Source organism: Sinocyclocheilus rhinocerous, unplaced genomic scaffold, assembly GCF_001515625.1.
Source record: "Sinocyclocheilus rhinocerous isolate Xijiao unplaced genomic scaffold, SAMN03320098_v1.1 scaffold2230, whole genome shotgun sequence".
NCBI lineage: Eukaryota > Metazoa > Chordata > Actinopteri > Cypriniformes > Cyprinidae > Sinocyclocheilus > Sinocyclocheilus rhinocerous.
Genome location: NW_015659700.1, coordinates 43050 through 63956, shown reverse-complemented (window position 1 = coordinate 63956; position 20907 = coordinate 43050). Strand labels below are relative to the sequence as shown.

At 37.1% G+C, this 20907-nt stretch overlaps 2 protein-coding genes across 2 annotated transcripts in view; both read right to left on the bottom strand.

Moving 5' to 3' along the window:
• Nucleotides 1–4017, bottom strand: part of LOC107724031 (enhancer of polycomb homolog 2-like) — an 18801-nt gene extending 14784 nt beyond the window's left edge. The window contains exons 1-3 of the mRNA XM_016532800.1: nucleotides 3606–4017; nucleotides 1367–1526; nucleotides 1094–1239 (exon numbers count right to left, since the gene is read on the bottom strand). Coding sequence (XP_016388286.1) covers nucleotides 1094–1239; nucleotides 1367–1526; nucleotides 3606–3758 — 459 coding nt within the window. The 5' untranslated portion in view covers nucleotides 3759–4017. The remainder of the gene's footprint in view (nucleotides 1–1093; nucleotides 1240–1366; nucleotides 1527–3605) is intronic.
• Nucleotides 4018–11865: 7848 nt separating this feature from the next.
• The window catches only part of LOC107724023 (activin receptor type-2A-like), a 34895-nt gene continuing 25853 nt past the window's right edge, over nucleotides 11866–20907 (bottom strand). Inside the window, exons 6-12 of the mRNA XM_016532783.1 lie at nucleotides 20133–20276; nucleotides 18752–18895; nucleotides 17967–18112; nucleotides 17529–17643; nucleotides 15412–15550; nucleotides 14135–14265; nucleotides 11866–14043 (exon numbers count right to left, since the gene is read on the bottom strand). Of these exons, the coding sequence (XP_016388269.1) occupies nucleotides 13849–14043; nucleotides 14135–14265; nucleotides 15412–15550; nucleotides 17529–17643; nucleotides 17967–18112; nucleotides 18752–18895; nucleotides 20133–20276 (1014 nt within the window). The 3' untranslated portion in view covers nucleotides 11866–13848. The remainder of the gene's footprint in view (nucleotides 14044–14134; nucleotides 14266–15411; nucleotides 15551–17528; nucleotides 17644–17966; nucleotides 18113–18751; nucleotides 18896–20132; nucleotides 20277–20907) is intronic.

The following is a 20907-nucleotide window of genomic DNA, read 5'->3' as shown; positions in this document are numbered from 1 at the left end:
GTGTCCAAACTTTTGACTGGTACTGTACTATAATATACACAAATAATATCGGCCGATATATCGATATCGGCCTTTTTTACTCCCTAAAAATATCGGCCTCTAAAAAAAACATATCGGTTGGGCTCTACTAATGAGAGCATGAAACAATCAAAATTCAACTGACATTTAGAAACACTCAAACTATAAAGACTGTATTATCATTACTTCTGCTGTTGTTTATACGTTTACATTACTTTTCAAAGGTCTGGGGTAGGCTTGCCACGATAGACAGTGCTGACGGGGATACCGGTGTTAAGCCGCAACACCGGTTATGTCACTTGCCCACTGCGTCACCGACCCCCACCGTCGTTTAGATTTTTTATAGAAATAAAAATAATTTAGTTCAGTAAAAGAACAGACACTACCAATTAAAAACTGAACGTGGCTGCTCAATGCAGCGTGCTGAACGAGAGTCGCATCACAGATCAGATTTCGTTTCTCCAGTGAGGAGAGTGAGTCGAGCTGACTGACAAGAAGAGTGGGGTGAGACAGACAAGACGATCGCGGATTCGTCACAACCCTAGTCTGGGGTCAGTACGTATGTTTTTTTTTTCTTAAGAAATTAATTATTTTATTCGTCAGTCAAATAAATGCTGTTCTTTTAAACTTTTTATTCATCAAAATATCCTGAAAAAAAATGCAGTTTCCAATATAACATTACACAGCACAGATTGTTACTGAAAAAAAAATCAGCATATTAGAATGATTTCTGAAGGATCATGTGACACTGAAGCCTGGATTAATGGCTGCTCAAAATTCCACTTTGCCATCACAGGAATAAATTACATTTTAAAATATATTCAAATAGAAAAAAAAGTTACTTTAAATTATAATAATATTTCACAATATTACTGTTTTTACTTCATTTAACTACTGTAAATAAATACAGCCTTGAAGCACATAAAACATTCTTTTAAAAATGTTAAACCATCTTACAGACCCAAACCTTTGTAATATTAATATTAATTCATTTCAGTATTGCTTAATGACACTGTTACTTTAATACAAATCAGGTACCATGCTGGGTCGCTCACTTAGTGTCCTATGCTATTACCTGGTTGGTGCTGGCTTTCTCTAACCGATCCATCATGGTCTCGAACTGCACAGGTTTGAGCTCCATTTTGCGATTGAGTCTGTTCAGTAAAGTCTCATCCTCTGAGTCCATATCATAGTCAGGCAGCTCGTTATCCAGACCCAGAGCTGGTGCAGAGTAACAGGTACAAATCAGTTTGACATTCAAATTCTAATTACACTTTATTTGTTTATTTGAAACAAGAAATTAAAATATCCAGAAGAACTATCTTGAGGTAGAAGCTGAGTCACTCACGCTGGATGTGGATGAGCTGTTTGGGGATGCGGAACTCTCCTTTGTAAAGGCGGTCGTAATACGTGATGTTACTCTCTGCCTCTGGCACAGGGATGACCATACTCTCCTTCTTCTCCCTGAACACCTGCTGGGCAGAGATGGCCCTCTGGAGATGGTGCTCCTGAAACACACCGTGAGAGAGTGAGAGAGTGAGAGTGAGAGTGAGAGTGAGAGAGACATTAGTAATTCATTTTGCACTACATGCTTAATACTTTTTATATATTATTATTACTATTATTATTATTATTTTTCTTTCTGTTAATACATATGTGCACTATTTGTAAGCAGTCCAGTTGCAATTGCTTTGGCAATACAAATGTATAATTTTTGTCATGCCAATAAAGCACTCTTAAATTGAAATTGAATTGAGAGAGAGGGGATGACTAAACCTAATTCTTCATTCACACACAGAGTGGGACAACTCAAATTTGTGAAAAGGTTACACCATATATGCCACAATAGTAAAGATTTTGTCACCACAAAGTATTTCCATTAGCAAGTGAGGCCAGTTAGTTAAGCTGAAACTGATGTAGCTGGACTCAGCAATAAGAAAAAGTTCAAAACTCACACAGAGACGGAAACAAGAATTGGGCAAGTATGACTTCTAATGCAGCTGAGTTGCAATGACTTACACTTTTGGATTCATAAGAGAGTTACTGTGGTAGACAGTTCAATAATAGAAAGGTGAGCAGTTCATTATCAGGTAGGTGAGCAGAGCAAATGCAATGTGGCACATAACTCAAGTTTTTAACATGTACCTTGGTCTCTGTACTGTATCTCTGTCCAACACAACCTCTTGATCATGCAGATCAAGATGGATACATGGTAGTTCATACTTCTGTTTTAATAACTTCACAAATAAAATTAATCAAGATTAATCAAACTGAAGAAATCATGGTGATCTGTTGAACATATTTCAAAATAGCTCAACATCATCATAGTTGTGGCAAGTGGTGTAACCAAGTAAATGCAATAAATATACATTTTTGACAGAATGAATACAATGATGTTTTCTTTACCAAATGGAGGGTTACTTGATTTGACCTGACCAAAACATTTTTTTTTCATAAAAAGGTTAAAATGTGTAATGTTTAAAAGACAGCAGAGGGATTTAAGGGGGTTATTTCTGTTTTATGTTTTTCTTGACATATGACAACAACAAAAACGCTTTTTGCCTGTTGGTTACTAGGACGTCGACATTTTTCAAATATTATTACTATGTTAAAACTAAAATAAAAAAAATTTAAGGTAAATTTCAAATTAATAATAAAAGCAAAAATAATAGTAATAATAAAGTACATTTTAAACTATTAATAATAAAACATCTCATTATATAACTCCATAAGAGATGGATATGAATATACACACACAAAATTATTATTATTATATTATTACACACACACAAACAAAGAAAAACAAGTAGATAGAATAGAAAAAAGAGAAAGCTAGTGTTTGTTTTTTGTTGTTTTTTTTAAATAAAGAATAAAAAATAAAAAAAGATCAATATAGATGAAGTAGAATTAAAATAGAATAGAAAGTGTTAGAGGGTCAAATAAAGGTGGAACAGATGTGTTTTTAGTCGTTTCTTAGTTATTATAGTTGTTATAATTACATGTAATAGTTTAATGAAATAATACTTTACATTTTGTATTAGACTTTATATTAAAACATAAAAATATGTGCCATGGTATCACATGGTAATATCATGGTACTTTTAAATATGCCATGATACTGAATGATTCCCATATTCATATACCACTGCATTATATGATACTGAAATGTAGGAGATAAACATGCCATATTGATGACTAGGGCCCGGTGCTGCAAAAACTAAATCCACTGAAGAATCAAACAGATTCAGACTTCAAAAGCACGCCGTTCAGCTGATGTATTCCTGTCGTAACAAACGTAATTCTCTAACGCATCTGCGCAAAAAGGCTGACGTCAGTACGCATTCACCACTAGCAAATGTCTCACGTAAATAACCTTGCTCACGCCACTAGTGTAAAAGATTTCCCGCGACTACGCAACTGTCGTAAATTTTAAACGTAACCTAGAGCCTTAGAACGGTGTTTGCGTATCCATTTGAGCAGAGAATGGACTTACGTATTAAAACGTGCGTACGAGATACGTGAATACCAACACCCTGCTATGCACCTGAACCTCATGAAAAATTATGAATTTAAAATCATTTACATACCGACTCCTCTTCCTTTTCCATCCCAGTTGGCATTTGTGGAACCGTTCGGTTGATGGAGACGCAGTCGGTGAGGTCCGGGAGGTCTTTATTGCGGTAGATCGGCAGCGGTTTGGCGGCGTCTAGCGCTCGCGCGCGGAACGAGAGTTTACTCATTGTTTTTAGCGATCACAAACACACTAAACACGGATCATTCGGTACAAATACACACACGAGCCAACGGTTCTCTCCGCGGCCGCGCTCACTGACGTACCTCCGATCGAAATCCGGCGGTTAAAGGCATCTCTGAGCGAGTTATGGTGTTTTTTCACGGGCTTTTTTTTCTCGGCTGGTGTGAAAACATGGCGGACATGATCCCGACAGCCCGCGCGACACTGTCAAAGAGCGTGAGCGGGAGCGCGCGTGTGCCGCTGCGCGCGCACCTCATGCAACATGCGTGTACACGATATTACGAATTTACGACACACGGGCACGAGGGAGCACATGCGTGCATCGGAGAGCTGTCACATAGGCCTACATTAGAAGAAGACAGTCTGTTAAACATCTCCCGTGATGATAACGTCTTTACATATGCCACGCAGGCAAAGATGGCCTACAATAAAAAATAAAAATATATATTCAAGATTTTGAGCCACAGAATGTTTTAATTGAAAATCCCATAGGCCATTGATCAACAATGTATGTGCATTTGGGGGAGGGATGCATCCCCTTTAATAGGAACCTTCCAATCCAATCTCATGAGAAAACTGTTTTATGAGATGGCACATTTCTGCAAAGTGATTCACATGGAAACGTAGCCTGCAAGTTTTAGAAAAATGTAAAAATTAGGGTCTAGCCCTAGACCCACCGCTAAACCTAACCAAACATAGGAATTGTACACATTTTGTACGAATTAGTTACCTGTTTGCCAAAATGTAAAATAGGCTATTTACAAGTAGCCATGGGATTATGTTGGTACCTTCACACCCTTGGTCAGGTTAGACATCATACTGAATTTAACGCAGATGAAATGAGGATGTGAAGGATAGACTTAGCCTTTACAATGGCATGCACGATAGCAAGGTCCTAGATCATTACATTTTCACAACTTACAACTTTCAAAACTGTTTTATGGAGTTCTTGTTTAGAAAGACATTTCGTCAGCTAAACAATCGGTATGTGTTGTTAACAGTATTGGGCTGTTACTCCAAAAATGTAATTTATTACTCGTTACTATAGTTACTCCTTTCAAAAGTAATATTATTACTTAGTACTATCTGGCAACAGTAATTAGTTTACACTACTAGTTACATTACTTTTCCTTCACGCCCCACAGAAGTTGTAATTGTGTTTCTTCCCCATACAATTCTTCTAAAATGTTACTAACAATATATTTCTGCCTCATCATTTGACCAAAACACTGGATCGCAGTCTTTTTACAAACACTCAGTGGCGATTGATAGTGACTTTTAAGTAAAAGTGTTAATTGTCATGTGGAGATTGAAGCTAATTTTAGCTATAATTTCTCTATAACCAAATAATATTTATTATATTTCATGAAGTATTTTATCAAAAGAAATCACATAAATTCATAAGATTTTTAATTATAGTAATATAATTTATATTGGGATCAGAGGGATGTGGCCATGATGCCAGAGTAAAGTAATGCCACAACTTACACATTTGTGTTCAGATCACCTTTTCTCCTGACAAAATTAGTGTAATGGCAATATTCCCATCTCCTGACTGTAAGCTTTTCCATATTCCAAGCTTTCCTGATGCACTGGTGACTTCATGTGCCTGTGCGAGTCGTGAAAATTATGAAAATAAATCTAGGAATTATTTGATTTCAAATCAGCGGGGTTGAGGCATTAAAAGTAACTAAGTAATAGCTGTTTTATGGATGGTAACAGTAATATTATTATTGAAATCTTATTAGTTACACTACTAGTTACTGCAAAAAGTAATATTATTGGTTGTTAAACAACAGTAGCTACAATCCATTGAACGCACTGTACCTCTATCCCTCACAGACTTGTTTTCATTCCTGTCAAAAATTAAATACACTGTACTCTGACTAAGATCTAGTCGTGTTATTGCCAATAATGAGAGTAAAGAATTGGGCCTGCTTGGTTTACGAGATATACAACACATTTCAATCCTATTAAATACAAGGCTACTTACTATGGATTATTCCTAAAAATTGTGGTTGTTTTTACTACTGTTTTGTCGCTAAATTTGAACCAGTCAAATGATCAAAACATAGTCCACATATTTTACTGTGATTATGGTTACTGTGCTATTGAGTGTTTTAACACTAACATAATTACAGTATTCTGTTGACATATATAGTTTCTTAAATAAATAACATATCCTGATCCATGTACAGTCTGATAGCAGGCGAGCCTGCAGAGAGGAAAGTGTAGCATAGGGAGCTGCTTGGAAAAAGTTACCTGCTAAGACACAAATCATTTTTAATGAGAGGAACGAGCAGAACTTAGTGCAGAAGCAATCCTATAAAACAGTGGTGGATGTGCGATGGATAAGTGGAGAGTGTCTGAGCGCTGCAGGGGCTGCACTGAGTGTTTCTCCATACAGAACATTGCCTATATTGCTTGCACACACCAGAATCCGTGACATAATTGGACCATTTATGTTGTATGCTATACTGTTCAAAAGTTTGGGGTTAGTAAGATTTTCCCTTTTTTTTTAAAAGAAATTAATACTTTTATTCAGTAAGGATCCATTAAATTGATCAAAAATAACTGTAAAGACATTTCTAATGTTACAAAATATTTCCATTTCAAAAAATGCTGTTCTTTTGAAGTTTGTATTCATCAGAGAATCTTGGGGAAAAAATGATTATGTTTTAGACAAAAATATTAAGCAGCACATAAGCAGTGTTTTTCTGTGGTTCAAGATGTTTCACCACTCAGCTGGTTATGATTCCCCATCATTTAAGCTCAAAACACACAATGACGTCCCAAGTCTCAAGACAATTAATTGCTGGAGTCATTGCAGGCATTGAGATCCCAGGTGTGAATTAGTGTAAACTGCTGGGATCAGGATGAAAGGTAAGATCACATGTGCTTCAAAGATGGCTGTTTCACTTTATCACAAATGGTCATCTGACCCTTTTTTTCTCTCTCCAAAAGTTTGACTTGAATGTCTGTGTATGTGTGAACCTTGTCTTTTAGTGTAGTCCAGAGGTGTTTCAGCCTCTCTGTGCTGTGACAGCTATGATGTTCCTCATTACTGTACTTCTTTCCCCTCAGGGCCCTGTTCTTTGGGTACACTGGGTCCTGGACCTTCTCTGCTAAGTCCTGGGAGTTCTGGATGTGATGTTCCACGTCGCCAAATAATGGTGGCAGCCAGGAATGTGGCCAAGTGTCTCGCAGTGTTGTACGAGGAGTTTATACTGCTGACATTTGGTTTGAGTTGAACTCCTTCTTTATTTTTGGGAACCCCGTATGAACACTAAGAAGATTCCCTAGGGTAAGCAGGAGTAGAAGTTGCAGTTGGTAGCTTTATTCTAGGACTTAGTGAATGCACAAAGTGTGCAAGTGAACTAAACACCACCTGGATTATATATTATGAGCTATGTGCATTCACTGAGGGGGAACGGTGAGCCCAAGGGCCTTCGTGATATTGTGACGTGGGCCATAGGCATTACTAGAACCAATTTCATTTCAGCTCAAGTGTGAATATGCATTCACTGTGAAACTTTTGGTCACATCATATTGAAAAGGAGAAAAGTAAGTTACCACTTCTATTCGAGATTCAAGTGGCTTTATTAGAATGGTAAAGAAGGCTTCACATTGCCAAAGCATTGGTAACATTAAATTACAGACATACACATTTACAAACAATTAAAAAACACACAAACCAACAATGAGAGGGAATATTCAAGCTCTATTCAAGCTTATCTTAACAGAAAAACGAAGCACAGTCATTTCTTTATAGTTGCTTTTGGGGTTTCTTTGGAGTTTAGAGGTTATAATTTTCCTTTTTGCAGGAGACAGTTTTACTATTTATCACATTTTATGCCCTCTGGATTGGATATAAAATGTCCTTCAAGAAAGCTGGAGACTGCTGTATACATATTCAGTGGTGGACTGATTTTATTAAATGGTGGTCAAGTAAAATACATTTGCTCAAAACCAAAAATCAACTGAGATCATGGTATGTGTTTATGTCTGTCATTAATTGAATTTGTGCACATTACTGATCGTTTTAAGCACATTTCCAGATCTCTAGCTGTGGTTTGGACAATTGGATTGCAGTAGATCCAATATGTCGTGGTTGATTTAACATTTGGCTTTTTAGACAGCTGTTCTGCCCAAGACAAATAAATAAATCTTATGTGTGAATGGCGAGCTTTAAATGTAAAATCTTGCTGATACAACTAACATTAAATTGTCACATCAACAGTTTTTCAGAGTTAATCTGGATCCTTGCTAAAATACATTTTTAAAGACAAATGGTGTTCATTTTCATTTAAACAAGTACCTTAGGGAAATAATTAAGGTCACATTTAATGTTTTTTATTTATTAAAAATTTGAATTAGCTTTTTATTTTTATATGTTCACCTTTCATGCTTTTATTTTATATTTAGAAATTTTGTTGTGCATTTTTTTCATTTGTATTAATTTATATATATTATATATATATATATATATATATAGAGAGAGAGAGAGAGAGAGAGAGAGAGTTTTAATTCAATTTTATTTCAGATAGTGTTAATAGTAGTAAGTTCAGTTTTTTTAAAGTTTAAAAAAAAAATTGGTACAATATTTATATTTTATTCAGCTTAATTTCAAGTACCGAAAACAATTTTTGATAGCTAGTTTTAATAAATAACAACAGTGATGTTTACATTTTTCAAAGCAGTTCAAATCCTCGGGTGCATCGTGTGAAACCCCTTGTGACCTGGAGATGCTGGAGAAGCGGGTGGCAGATGTGCATGCAGCACATTGGATTTGTGACTTCTGTGTTTGGGGAGCTGCCAAATGATTCTAGAGACACATGTTTTTCCCAAGAGGAGCTCAATGTAGATGTTAATTTTCTCCTCCAGGGATAATGGTTCTCTCTGATCAGGTTATTATCAACGACTGTGATGTCAGCATAAACTGAACGTAAACAATGCCATCATGTTATAGGGCAGTTTGACTTTAATGAGTTGCTTTTGCATGAATACTGGTCAAAATCCAAACACAGCTCAAAACCCAAAACACTCAAAAATGTGTGTAAAACATGTGTACACCACGAGATGCTGAAACAGTGATGGCTTGAACGCAAATTTCTGGACTGTGAAATTTACATTTAAATTTATGCATTTTTTTCCAAAGTGACTTACAATAGACTTTGGCAATTTGTTCAGAAAACTGAACTACATCTGACTTTGTGTAAAAGTCACTAGATCAGATTCACAAACATATGTATTTATTTTCATAAATAGAAAAAATAAAATATGTAAAATATAAAAACTAAAGCAAATTCAAAATATTACTAAAAACTATAATAGAATAGCAGCCTTTGTTATATTTCTCAGAGCTTCAGGAATAAATATGTCTCACCTAGTGGATGCATTATTAGTTTTTTCTTCTTTTTATGTTAAAGTCAGTGAAGCACATAGCAGTGTGTTAGGAGAATGATGTGTCGACGCCCACACTGTTATTCAAAGACATTTACAGCAGCCTGACAAGATTGCTTCAGTTCAATAGCTCACAGAGAAACAGTGAGATGGGATGCCAGACAAGCAGTCCACTTCAATTTATATATAACCTGTAGTGGTGGGTGTTCGGTCACTGTTGGACTGCAGAACCACTGCTATAAAGTCTCTTATGGTTACCAAAACTGCATCTAATCTGCATGATTAAACTGCATTTAATCAAAAATACAGTAAAAATAGTAATATTGTGAAATATTTTTACAATTTAAATGAAGTATTTTCTATTTTAAGACTTTGATCAATTTAATGCCTCCTTGCTAAATAGAATGAATATATTAGTAATCGATTTATTAAATTAGTAATGAAATAATTAATTTACTGAGTATTCGTTTTAAAAAAATCTTACAAAGATTTTAAACCGTGGAAAATCCGAGATGGTCCTCACTGCAGAACCCAAGATCCAGGGGGCGTGGTTGGATCCAGATCCAACTCCTCCCACCTTACATATACCTAAACCTACCAATCTCCACCCCCTGATCCCTAAACCCACCCATCTCCACCCCCTAGATGTGGATCCAACCCCGCCCCCTGGATCTTTGTTCTGCAGTGAGGGGCTACTGGAAAATCCTACAATCGGAATGAGTGTAAACCGAATTAGGTCAAATGCTGACATCTAGTGGTGTGCTCACACACAACATCCATTCATCAAATACCTGTCAGGCTGGACAGCACTGATTCCAGCGTTGAGAAAATATGCATGCAAGTGTTTTCAGGTAAATTCAGTAACTGAGACACAGCACACTTTTGAGAGCAGTCACTATACTTTATTGGAGGGGAATAGTAGCATAAAATTTCATCTGTACATTATGTAACAATTACGTCTGGTCAGGCCCTGAATGCGTTAAATACTCGAGAGAAAGTTGGACAAAAATGGCATGTCCAGCACAACAGTAATACAGCTGCTCGCACCTAAAATGCAGAGTTTTGGTAAAGTGGAGACATTCACTCAATGGTGTAGTTGAGAAGAAACATGGTCACTGAAGACCCCAAAAGTGTGTCTGAGAGAAAAGACAGAGAGAGAAGCAGCTGGTTTCGAATCCCAGGAGCAATACTTACAACGCTGCACCATGTTGTTTGTCGTGCTACACTGTTTGTTCAATCTTTTGAATGCCGTGAATGGAAGTCTGAGGTAAAGGATTGATTCTTTAGTAGTGTTTTATTTATCTGACCAGTTTTGAAAAAAGCATCACTTCTCATTGATCCAGTAAAGAATGACAGTTGGGGACATGATATAAATTAATAAAACTAAAATACAGATGTACAAAATTAACATTAAAATATTTAATAATAATAATATCAATAAAGGATTTTTTCGAGACATAAAAAAAAAAAATGCTCTTTTCACAATCTAAAACAACATTCATATATACATACGGTGCATTTTCAATTGAGTCCTCTACTGAACACGGGGCTTTTAAAGTTTGGCTTTCCATCTTATTCAACCTTCCTCCCAGATTCCCTAACTAGAAAACCAAAAACAGACGGGAACAGGACAGCACCTGGTAAAAACACTACAGGCCAGCAGCAGTCACTCATCTTATTGAATCGTCTGTAGTGTTTACAGTCAAAAGTTAAATCACAAGAACCTCACGGGAGACGCTGTCAGACCAGAATACTCATCCTACAAATTAACCAGTACTTTAGTTTGGTCTTATAACTGACTGACCTTACATTTTGCATCTACAGTGTCCAACTGAGGGCCTTTGAAAGATGGCATGGGCCCTTGTATTAATTTACCATCCTGACAGCAGTCAGATGAAGTAAAACCGAATGAGCTGTCTGAGAATGCTACAGTAGAGAGAGATAGAGAGCTTTCATTGAAAGGGCTTGATTGCATACTGTTGTATGGACCTGAACATTGTCAAATGCATCATACTGTAAAATAATTGTGAAAGCAAAACAAACCAAAATGAGCCACTGAATTTTATGAATCTTATATCACGATTTGTTCAGACAGGCAACAGATATCCGATTTTAAAAAACAAACATGAAATGCATCGTTTACAAACTGGATTCAAACCACAGCAGTATGTGGTTTGAAATCAGATTAAAATCATGTTTTTACAAATGTGTTAAATCTGTATGGTCAGATCAGATCTAAATTAATTTTTTCACCATTCAGGATGATGTGACTAGTATTGAAAGCAAAATGAACGAAAATGAGCCACCAAATCATATTAGATCATTTGTTCAGACAGGCAGCATAAATCTGATTTAATATCTGATTCAAATCAGTTTAGTTGTTTGTAGTCTGAATGGGGGAATAAACTAAAGATTTTTACAAAACTGATACAAATCACATGAATATGTGGTTTTAAATCAGATTTTCAGAAATGCATTCAGCCTGAATTTTCAGTTTTCACCATTAAGGATGCAATGTGACTAATATTGAAAGCAAAATGAGCCACTGAATCATATTTCAGGACTTGTTCAGACAGGAAGCAGAAATCAAATTTAGTATCCGATTCATTTCAGTTGACTAGTCTAAATAGGAACCCACATAAAAATCAGATTTTTTCCAAACCTGATTGAAATCAAATTAATATGTGGTTTGATGTCAGATTAATATCAGTTTCATTGTGAACAGTCAGATTAGATTTAGTCAGATTAGAGCAGTTTTTTCATCATCTGGGATGCAATGTGATGGTAATGACTGATATTGGGACGGATATTGACTACACTATCCGAACAAATGGATCAAATTTCTCACAAAATGACAGTCGATCCTAAAGATCGAATTTGAAACTCAAATTGGATTCAAGTGCAGTGTGAACGAAGCCTAAAAGCAGCAGCAGCAGCTTTCTTTTGAAAGACTGTGTTGGCCTGTCGGCAAAGAGTTACTGCATGTGTTCGGTCCCCATTACAGCATATTATTAGCTTAATACTCTCAGACAACGTGCGTCATATGCATAGCCTGACGTTGACTTCAGTTTGTGATGTACATTATGGTCTAAGCAAACTGCTAGGCGCTTGTATTTTTACCACACTGGAAGTGGCCTGTGAGCTGTGAAACAGTCCCTGCTTAGGATGTTATTGCACATAATATGATCACACTAATAAGGTGTTATATTAACGGCCCTTGCATACATAATATAACAAGGGTCACCAGAATGTCACCAGAATGGCACCAGAGGGCTCAAAGCAAAGGGAAACGATTCCTGAGACATACTGAGATACAGTTCTTGTAGAAGTGTGTAGAAGGTCGCCTGGCTGCTGATCTGAAACCAGTTTGACGTGTCACTCGTGAGGTCGGGCTTCATGAGAAGGCTGGTTCAAATGCAGCGCACAAGGGCGGTCTTCTACTCGCAACGAGACAGAAGCGGACAGTGAGAAGACCGTAGAAGACCAAGATTGGATGATTCCCAATGAAAATGGAAATGAAAGAAAAAGAGTGATGCCCCGAAGACAGGAAATAACTTCAGATTAACAAATAATGAAGGGGTTTCCATGACTGCTAATGGGATCTCATGCACAAGCTTGCACAAAGGATTGAAAAACAAAGAAAATGAAAAATGAACCGAAAAAAAGAAAAGAAAACAAGGCATGCACATACGTCAATGTTGTGAGGACACCGCAAACCTATATTGGTAAGTGCTTCTGTATTATTTTCACAAAATTCATATTTTCAGGGATTTTTTTCTTCTCAACAGGTCTCGATAAAGGTCAAAAATTGCTTTAACAAACAAACAGTCACAATGCTAAAAAAACCCCAAAAGGATCACATTTTAAACAGCAGGGCAACACAGAGAACAACTAAAAGAAAGAAGGCAGAACACTGGTTTATGAATGGCCATCGTTTCTTGGCATAATCTGTCATATAAAAAAAGTTTTCCCCGTATTTAAAAAGCTTCCGTGCCAAATGGAGGTAATCGAAAAGCCTCTTTTTTTATATCATATAGTGTTACAAAACAAACGTATTATTAGGATGAGAAACTGAGGTATACCTTGTCGAGAGGTTGGTGGTTATCTGACAGAAACTCTGAAAGCTTTCAGAGAAAACACGTGTTGATTTGGGTTGTATCATCACCCTTTCTGTTGATATCTGTACAGCAGCGTCACACTACACATTCAAAAAGCTGTTTCTTATTGGCATTACAATAGTCATTCATACGAACACATTACATGTGTCTTTTTTACATGGACGTTGCCCTTTTTATACTGAAATGACACGAGCGCTGTGGCAGAGGAGGAGTCTCGTTTACTCCTTGAATGTGAAAGCTTATTCTCCGAGCAGAGAAACAACAACAAAGAGGTTCACTTTTGATGTCGGCTTATAATCCATCCGTCCTTACCAGAGTGCCCTGTGGTACTAGTTTATATACACACACAAATACAATAGCGTAGCTGGCTCCAGGTACACCTGTATTAAACCCAGATTCGGCACAAAATGCATCATCTTGCATTTGCTCCAGCTTTAAGTACAGGACAATCATCCAGCATGTCTGAAGCCAGTCGTCAGAACTGCAGTCCACCACCATCTCCGACGCCTCTTTTCTGTTCGGTCAGCCCGCAATTCACATGCTGATATCCTCTAGTCATAGACTGGACTCCTTAGGGGGATAGTCCACATTGGTCACCATGGTTACAACAGTGACTATTTCCTCCGGGGCGGAGACGCTGGTCTGCCGCTGCATTTGGATCACACGCTCCTCGACGCAGCCCGCGGAGAGACGCGCCTCAGCCTCGTGGTCCCAACATTCCTCTATAGTCTCGCACAGCATGGCCAGACCCTGAGAGACAAATGAACATGTTTTATATCAAGCATAATATTCACTTAATTAAAATCTTCAGTTGCGGTGAGGTTTAATGATGATTACGTACCGGATGTTTCTGCCAGCACTCCCTGAGAGTGGGCCGAAGCTTTTTGTGGACCACCACCTCCTGCATGTCCTCTAGAGTGGGGTGTTGGCCCACCTCCTCCTCAAACGGAAGCATGTACTCATCCACTGGACCTTAAGAAACAATCAACAAACATCCGCTCAAGTTCTACCATTGAGGGGTAACAGGCGTTTTCAAACTAGGGTCCAGAGACCCCAGGGAGCTACAAGGGGTACACAGAAAATTTGCAAGGAAAAAAAAAATAGAATGTCAGAAATCACATTAACTTTAGACATGAGCTAAATGTGGTAATGCAATCATTTTTAACATTTACTAAATTATTAATTTTTCATTAAATTTATCAGCCCTAGTTTTTAATCATTTTGAGCAGTATAAAAATAATTTAAAATGTAATTTTAAAAAGAATGAGAAAAAAATGTGTTCAGCTCTTCTTTCCTGCAAAAATGAAAAATGTGTCATAATTTATTCACACACATAGTTCCAAACCTGTATGACATTATTTCCACTGTAGAACACAAAAGAAGATATTTTGAAGAATGTTGGGAACCAAACCATTTTGGTGACCATTGAGTTCTTGGGACAAAAAATTTCTCAAAGTATCTTCTTTTATGCTTCTTTTATTCTTTTTATGTAAATGATGACAATTTTTCATTTTTGTGTGTACCTTTAGTGGTTCTTGGCATCAAAGTTTTTAAAAACCCCTGGGTTAGAGTTTTGCTGAAAGAATAAAACTACATATCTTGCCATGTGCATCAAAAATGGAATTAAATAATCACTGATAAAAACTCGAAAATCGAAAAAATAACATTCTTCCACGTTATCAACAAACGCCAAACAAATGAGGGAGAAGACAGTTTAGAGAAGAAGTAGCCAAACAGAATGACTTTTAACCACCTGATCTGCCATCACATTCTGTCATCCATTCAATCCCATCATGCACTGCACTCAATGAGGTTGTCACACATGATGACCCCTGTCACAACAGTCCCTGAGGTCTGCTTCACTTTCCACACCTGATCAATATTGTTCCATTAGACCAGAGACCAATAATCAATAATAGTGAACTTACTGCACTTACAGTGACAGGCTTATTCAGGAGCCCAAGTGATAGTAAAACATACTGGAAAATGTGTTTGTGATATCATGGAGTGCTGCAGTTACAACTCAAATGTCAATCAAATTTCTATAAAATAGCTGATATAACTGCACAGCTTGATGTCAAAATAGTCTAAGAGGAATAGCAGCTCATGTATTCGTACCATCAGACGCAGTGCAACGGGCCGCCAGCTCCCACAGCACCAGTCCCACCGCATACATGTCTATCCTGAGGAAAGCGTCTCGCTGGAAGTTGATGGCCCCTTCCAACACCTCTGGGGCCATGTAACGTCTGGTTCCCACCTGAAGTGCACAGAGAGACCCCCATCTGGTTAGCATAACAGATTAAAATGGAACATGTACATGCATATAGTATGCCTTGATAAGTAGTGAATTATGGGCAAGGGTCCAGCTGCCAGAGCAACTATTTCTATTACTGAAATATATGAGAATGTTTTAAAGATCTAGATCAGTGATCTTCACTATTTTTTTCACGAGAGCCGCACTTATAGGACAAAGTTAATAGGAGAGCCACTTTTACTGCAAAGTATGAAAAGTTACATCCAGTCATAAATAGCATGTCTGCTTCTCAATCTGTCATCCCTGAACATACAATATGCAATGCAATACAAAGGGGTTTATTTTTAAAAGTTATTTAAAGTTATTTGCTTAACTACATTAGCCCATCATGTATCAAACCATAAGAGCACATTCGGCATTAAGAGCTGGAAAGATTGCCAAAACAACCCCGCAGTGAGTCAATGTCATGGACGTAAGGGCAGAACAAGTTTAAATATCTTTCTAGTCTATATTTCCATCTTGTAATTCCGCTGTTTTGGGTATTTTTAAAATATAAATAATTTATAATAGAGCAGACACTGACTGTTGTTCATGTAAATATTGCGATTTGATTTAAGTGTAATGACCTACTTTTGATTTATTCACCCAAACTTTGACAAATTCCGTGACATTCCGCGTTATACAGTAAATTCTGTTTTTATGACTGGATTCCGCAATTCCGTCCGCGTTTTCCGCATCGCAGAAATCATAGGGCCATAATTAGAATGGGTTCTATTGTCGCGTCGCACCACGACGCTCGCGTCCAGTGTAGACGGTGTGAGTTTTTTTTAATGGCTTAGTTTTAGCCCTGCTTGTTTTTAATGTTTTTATTAAATATCTGTATTGATCATATCATCGCATTATTTACTGCCATCTGCCATGCGAGCCACACATTAAAGCTTGGCGAGCCGCGCAATGAGTAACACTGATCTAGATACATACAATGCTTGAACATGCCAATAATAAAATGCTGCATATGTAGTGGAGAACTACCGGCACTTCGGTACCAAGCCAATACAATAAAAAAGTATTGCTACAAGTCTTTCTACAATCTTTCTGCTATCACTGCAGTCAATTCACTTATGGTTTCAATATGAAGGGCCCATCCAGCTGTGATTTATAGCCTAATAAACATATGTGTGAATTTTATGTTTTGTATTTCTTGTATACTATAACAAAACAAGAAAGTTATATTTAATATTTGATTACATTTGTATTTTATTAAATTACTGAATTTTTACCAGCATACTTCATACTGCTGTTAAAAATGTGAAAAACCTCAAGCGTTTATTTAATTTGTATCCTTGTTCTTTTGTTTTAATTGTTCTATTTGTTCATGATTTTATTACCACCTGTTAACCTGAATAATTTCTTGGACAAACTTCAAGATGTGATTACTTAATTGAGAAACACTTGAAGGCTGCATGCCATGGTTTTAATTGACTTTGTTAGCATTTATATTACTATTTATCTTTTTGCATAAAATACTTTTTGTATTCAATAGTATATACGTTTTTGTTGTGGTACTGAGAAAGAAATTTCACTACTGGTATTGTATTGACTACTGACATTTTTGTGTCGTGACAAGCCTTTTATGTAGGCAGCACATTAGGTTTTGAGATACAGCCTCTGATACACCTCCATAGAATCATATTCATATTTAAACACACGTCACAGAGCGATCAGCACCAGCTTTAGAGGATCTGAACTAGTGCTGGGCGGTATGACCAAAAATTTATATCACAGCTGTTCCCTCAACACAGTGCAACAGTGAAAAGGGACCCCTTTCAAACAGTGTCGCGTTCCGAACGTTGTTTAAGCGACATACACCGGTATTGCGGTATTTAAAAAATTAATATCATAATAAAAATAAACACCGGTATTCGGTATGAACCGGTATACCGCCCAGCACTAATCTGAACAGTTGTCTTTCAACACTTACCTGCCCATGTGTGTCCCCAGCTGACTTCCCTGCCTCAAACTTCAAAGCCAGACCAAAGTCAGCTATACAGGCCGTCAAGTTTGTCTTCAGCAGCACATTCTTGCTCTTAATATCTCTGTGCACGTACAATACAATTTAAAAATTTTAAAGTAAAACTGGCTTAAAACTCTCACAAAGATATTTTCAACATGGTTTCAGCTGTTTTTGTCTATAAAATGAAAGTCAGTGGGGTCTAAAACAACACTGTACCTCAGTGACTTTCACTGCATGGGGGAAAAAAAACCCACACATTAAAAATGTGTGTTTCTGCAGAAGTAAGTCATACAGGTTTGGAACAACACGAGTGTATGTTTTTGGGTGAACTATCCTTATGACAGTGTCTTCTGTTCAATATATCCAAGGACCATAATGGTTCTTAAAGAGTTGAACATTTCTCACCTGTGTGCGATGGCCGGTTTGTGGCCGTCTTTGTGTCCTGGGAAGTCAGAGTGCAAGTAAGCCAGGCCCCGAGCCATGGTTTGAGTGATGTGACACAGCTCATTCCACGTCACTACGTTTGCCTTTAGGTAGTCTGTCAGGGAGCCCTGCACACAGACAGAACAGACAAGCGTATCAATCATGGCTGTATATCAGCCTGCAGTGCAAACAACTAAAACCTTTTAAATTCACAATAAAAGGAAAAAAACCCCCGTATAAACTCAGCAATAACACTGACTGCGGATACTTTTGAGTGCTACTGTCACATATTGACTCAAAAAACTTGAATGATTTTTTTATTAAAATAATTTATTTTGCATAATTGGATCTGACAAGGCATCAACATGACAAATAAAAAATGTTTCTTTTGTAATGACTGTTCCTTGAGAACATATCAAGCAGAATACCTTTATAACAAAAATGCAAATTACATCAGCAGCATTCAAAAAGTAGCCAGTTTTTATCACTATTTCTTTGTCATGTTTATTTCTCAGTGTTCAGCAGCTGGGCTTGATAATTTCATTAAGCAAAATCTCTAGTCTGATGTTCAAAATTCATATAAATAAAAAAAAAAAGTCTTTTTAAATTTCATTAGCAACACTGCAAAAAATAATATAGCATGCAATTCCTGCTGATTATGATGGCAGAGAGATTAATTTGTAAACTTTGAGAAAATAAAATGGATCTAGAACGTTCCTCCTTTTAAGTGCAAGCCAATACTGTCCAGCCCTCATACAGCTCCACACCTTCTCATGGTAAGCCGCGATGAGCCACAGCTCAATGTCCAGGTGGCTTCCTCTCTTCTCTGCCCCGATGAACTGCAGAATGTTTTCATGCCTCATGCCGGGGAGATTGTAAATGTCATACTCGCTCTGCCATGAGAGCTTGTCCTGAGAAAGACACAAAGTACACAGTTATTACAGCACAGTGCAATACAGTATGATGGGCAATCCCCTGAAAAATGCTGAGGCGATCAAAAACACTTATCAACCAGTAAGTCAACAGCAGTAGGTCTGATAATTGACCATTAAAACAATTGATACGAGTTACAGAGCCTTAGCTGACATTCACAGTCAACTCAGATTATGTAAGTAGTAATTTACCAGAGCAAATTATTACATGGTTGATCGATGGATGACACAAATGATTTCCCTCTGTGGAGCTAATCTTCTGTTAGCTGTTTCTACTAAAGATGCAAATTTTCATTTCATGAAATAAATGTTTATCATGTATATTTAAGGAAGGAAGTCTCTTATGCTCACCAAGGCTACATTTATTTGATCAAAAATAAGAGTAAAAACACTGTAATATTGTGAAATATTATTACAATTTAAAATAACCATTTTCTATTGTAATATATCTTAAAACATAATTTATTGCTGTGATGTCAAAGCTGAGTTTTCAGCAGCCATTAGTCCAGTCCTCAGTGTCACATGATCCTTCAGAAATCATTCAAATATGCTGATTTAGTGCTCAAGAATTTATTTTTATTATTAATTTTGAAAGTACTTGTGCTGCTTAATATTTTGTGGAAACGGTCAGAATTATTTTTTAGGAATCTTTGATGAAAAGAAAGTTCAAAAGAACAGCAGTTATTTGAAAGAGGAGTCTTTTGTAACATTATTAATGTCTTTACTGTCACTTTTGATGAATTGAACGCATCCTTGCTGAATACTAATTTCTTTAAAAAAAAAAAAGGGCCCATTGAACACTGTTCTGTTCATATTCCGTTTAAAGTAAATAAATATACAAACTAAATAAATAAACACAGATATATCATTTATGTATATTAAACTATATAAATATTAAACATTGATATATACAGCTTTTTACAGCGTATGTTTTAATTCAGAAGATGTATAGTTTCCTCTTCACATTCTGTTTCATACGACTGCATCATCTTTGCTGTCAAGTCTATCATTAATTAGAAATATTTTACATTACTCTCAAATTCAGTTTTATTTAAATCACATTATGTGCTAATGTTGTACATGCAGTGCACGTATATGTAACTTCCCAGGCTGACACATGGCTCAGCTCCACGTTTGGTTGTGTAATTGGTTAAGCAGGTTCGATTAACTCATCAGCTTTAGGAGCCGATTCTCTGGTCTTGGGTTTGCGTGGTACCTGAATGGGGAAAATCTTCACTGCCACATAGTCACTAAGCAGCTGAGCCTTCCACACACAGCCAAAGCGCCCCCTAGCTTTGATTTCCAACAGCTGCAGTGGCTTCTGGACCAGGGTGGGAGACGGCGGCATGGGTCCAGGGTCCTGAAAGACAATAAATAAGGAAGTGTAAGTCATTGGGTTGGATGAACAGACCATCTGTAGGTTTAATAACTGCTGTAGACTTCATCACTATGGAGACCATCGTCACCCAGCTTGTTTCACAGTGACTCTCTAAATCACATGCTGGCTGTGCTGATTTCTGAATAACCTCTGCAGGGTTATTAAAGTGCCACCATTAACCACCATAAGGTCATTTCAATAAGATGTGTGTACAAAGGAGGGCCATTCAAAGTGGCCATTACAGAGGGACACCGTCCGGAAACAAGACCCTGGAATTAACCCATGACTCCTTAAATAAAACACCTTCTCTGTTACGTTGATTGCTGGTGCCACTGGTATATTGTGATTCTCACTTTAAAGTAGTTAAGGGTCGGTTCATGCTAGATTTTATATTCAATTTCATACACTTTCATTCATACACATGCAAACGAAGGAGAATGGGTACACAAGCACATGCAAAGATTTTTTTCGGAAGGCGGACCTTCATCAGAGCCGGAACTAATTGAGCCGTTTGTGCCAGGCTGGGGAGAAAGGTATTTTAATAATGTAAATTATGTGAAAAATAATGTGTTTTTCGAACCACCAAGCATGAGAGCATGTTCTAGTACACCCC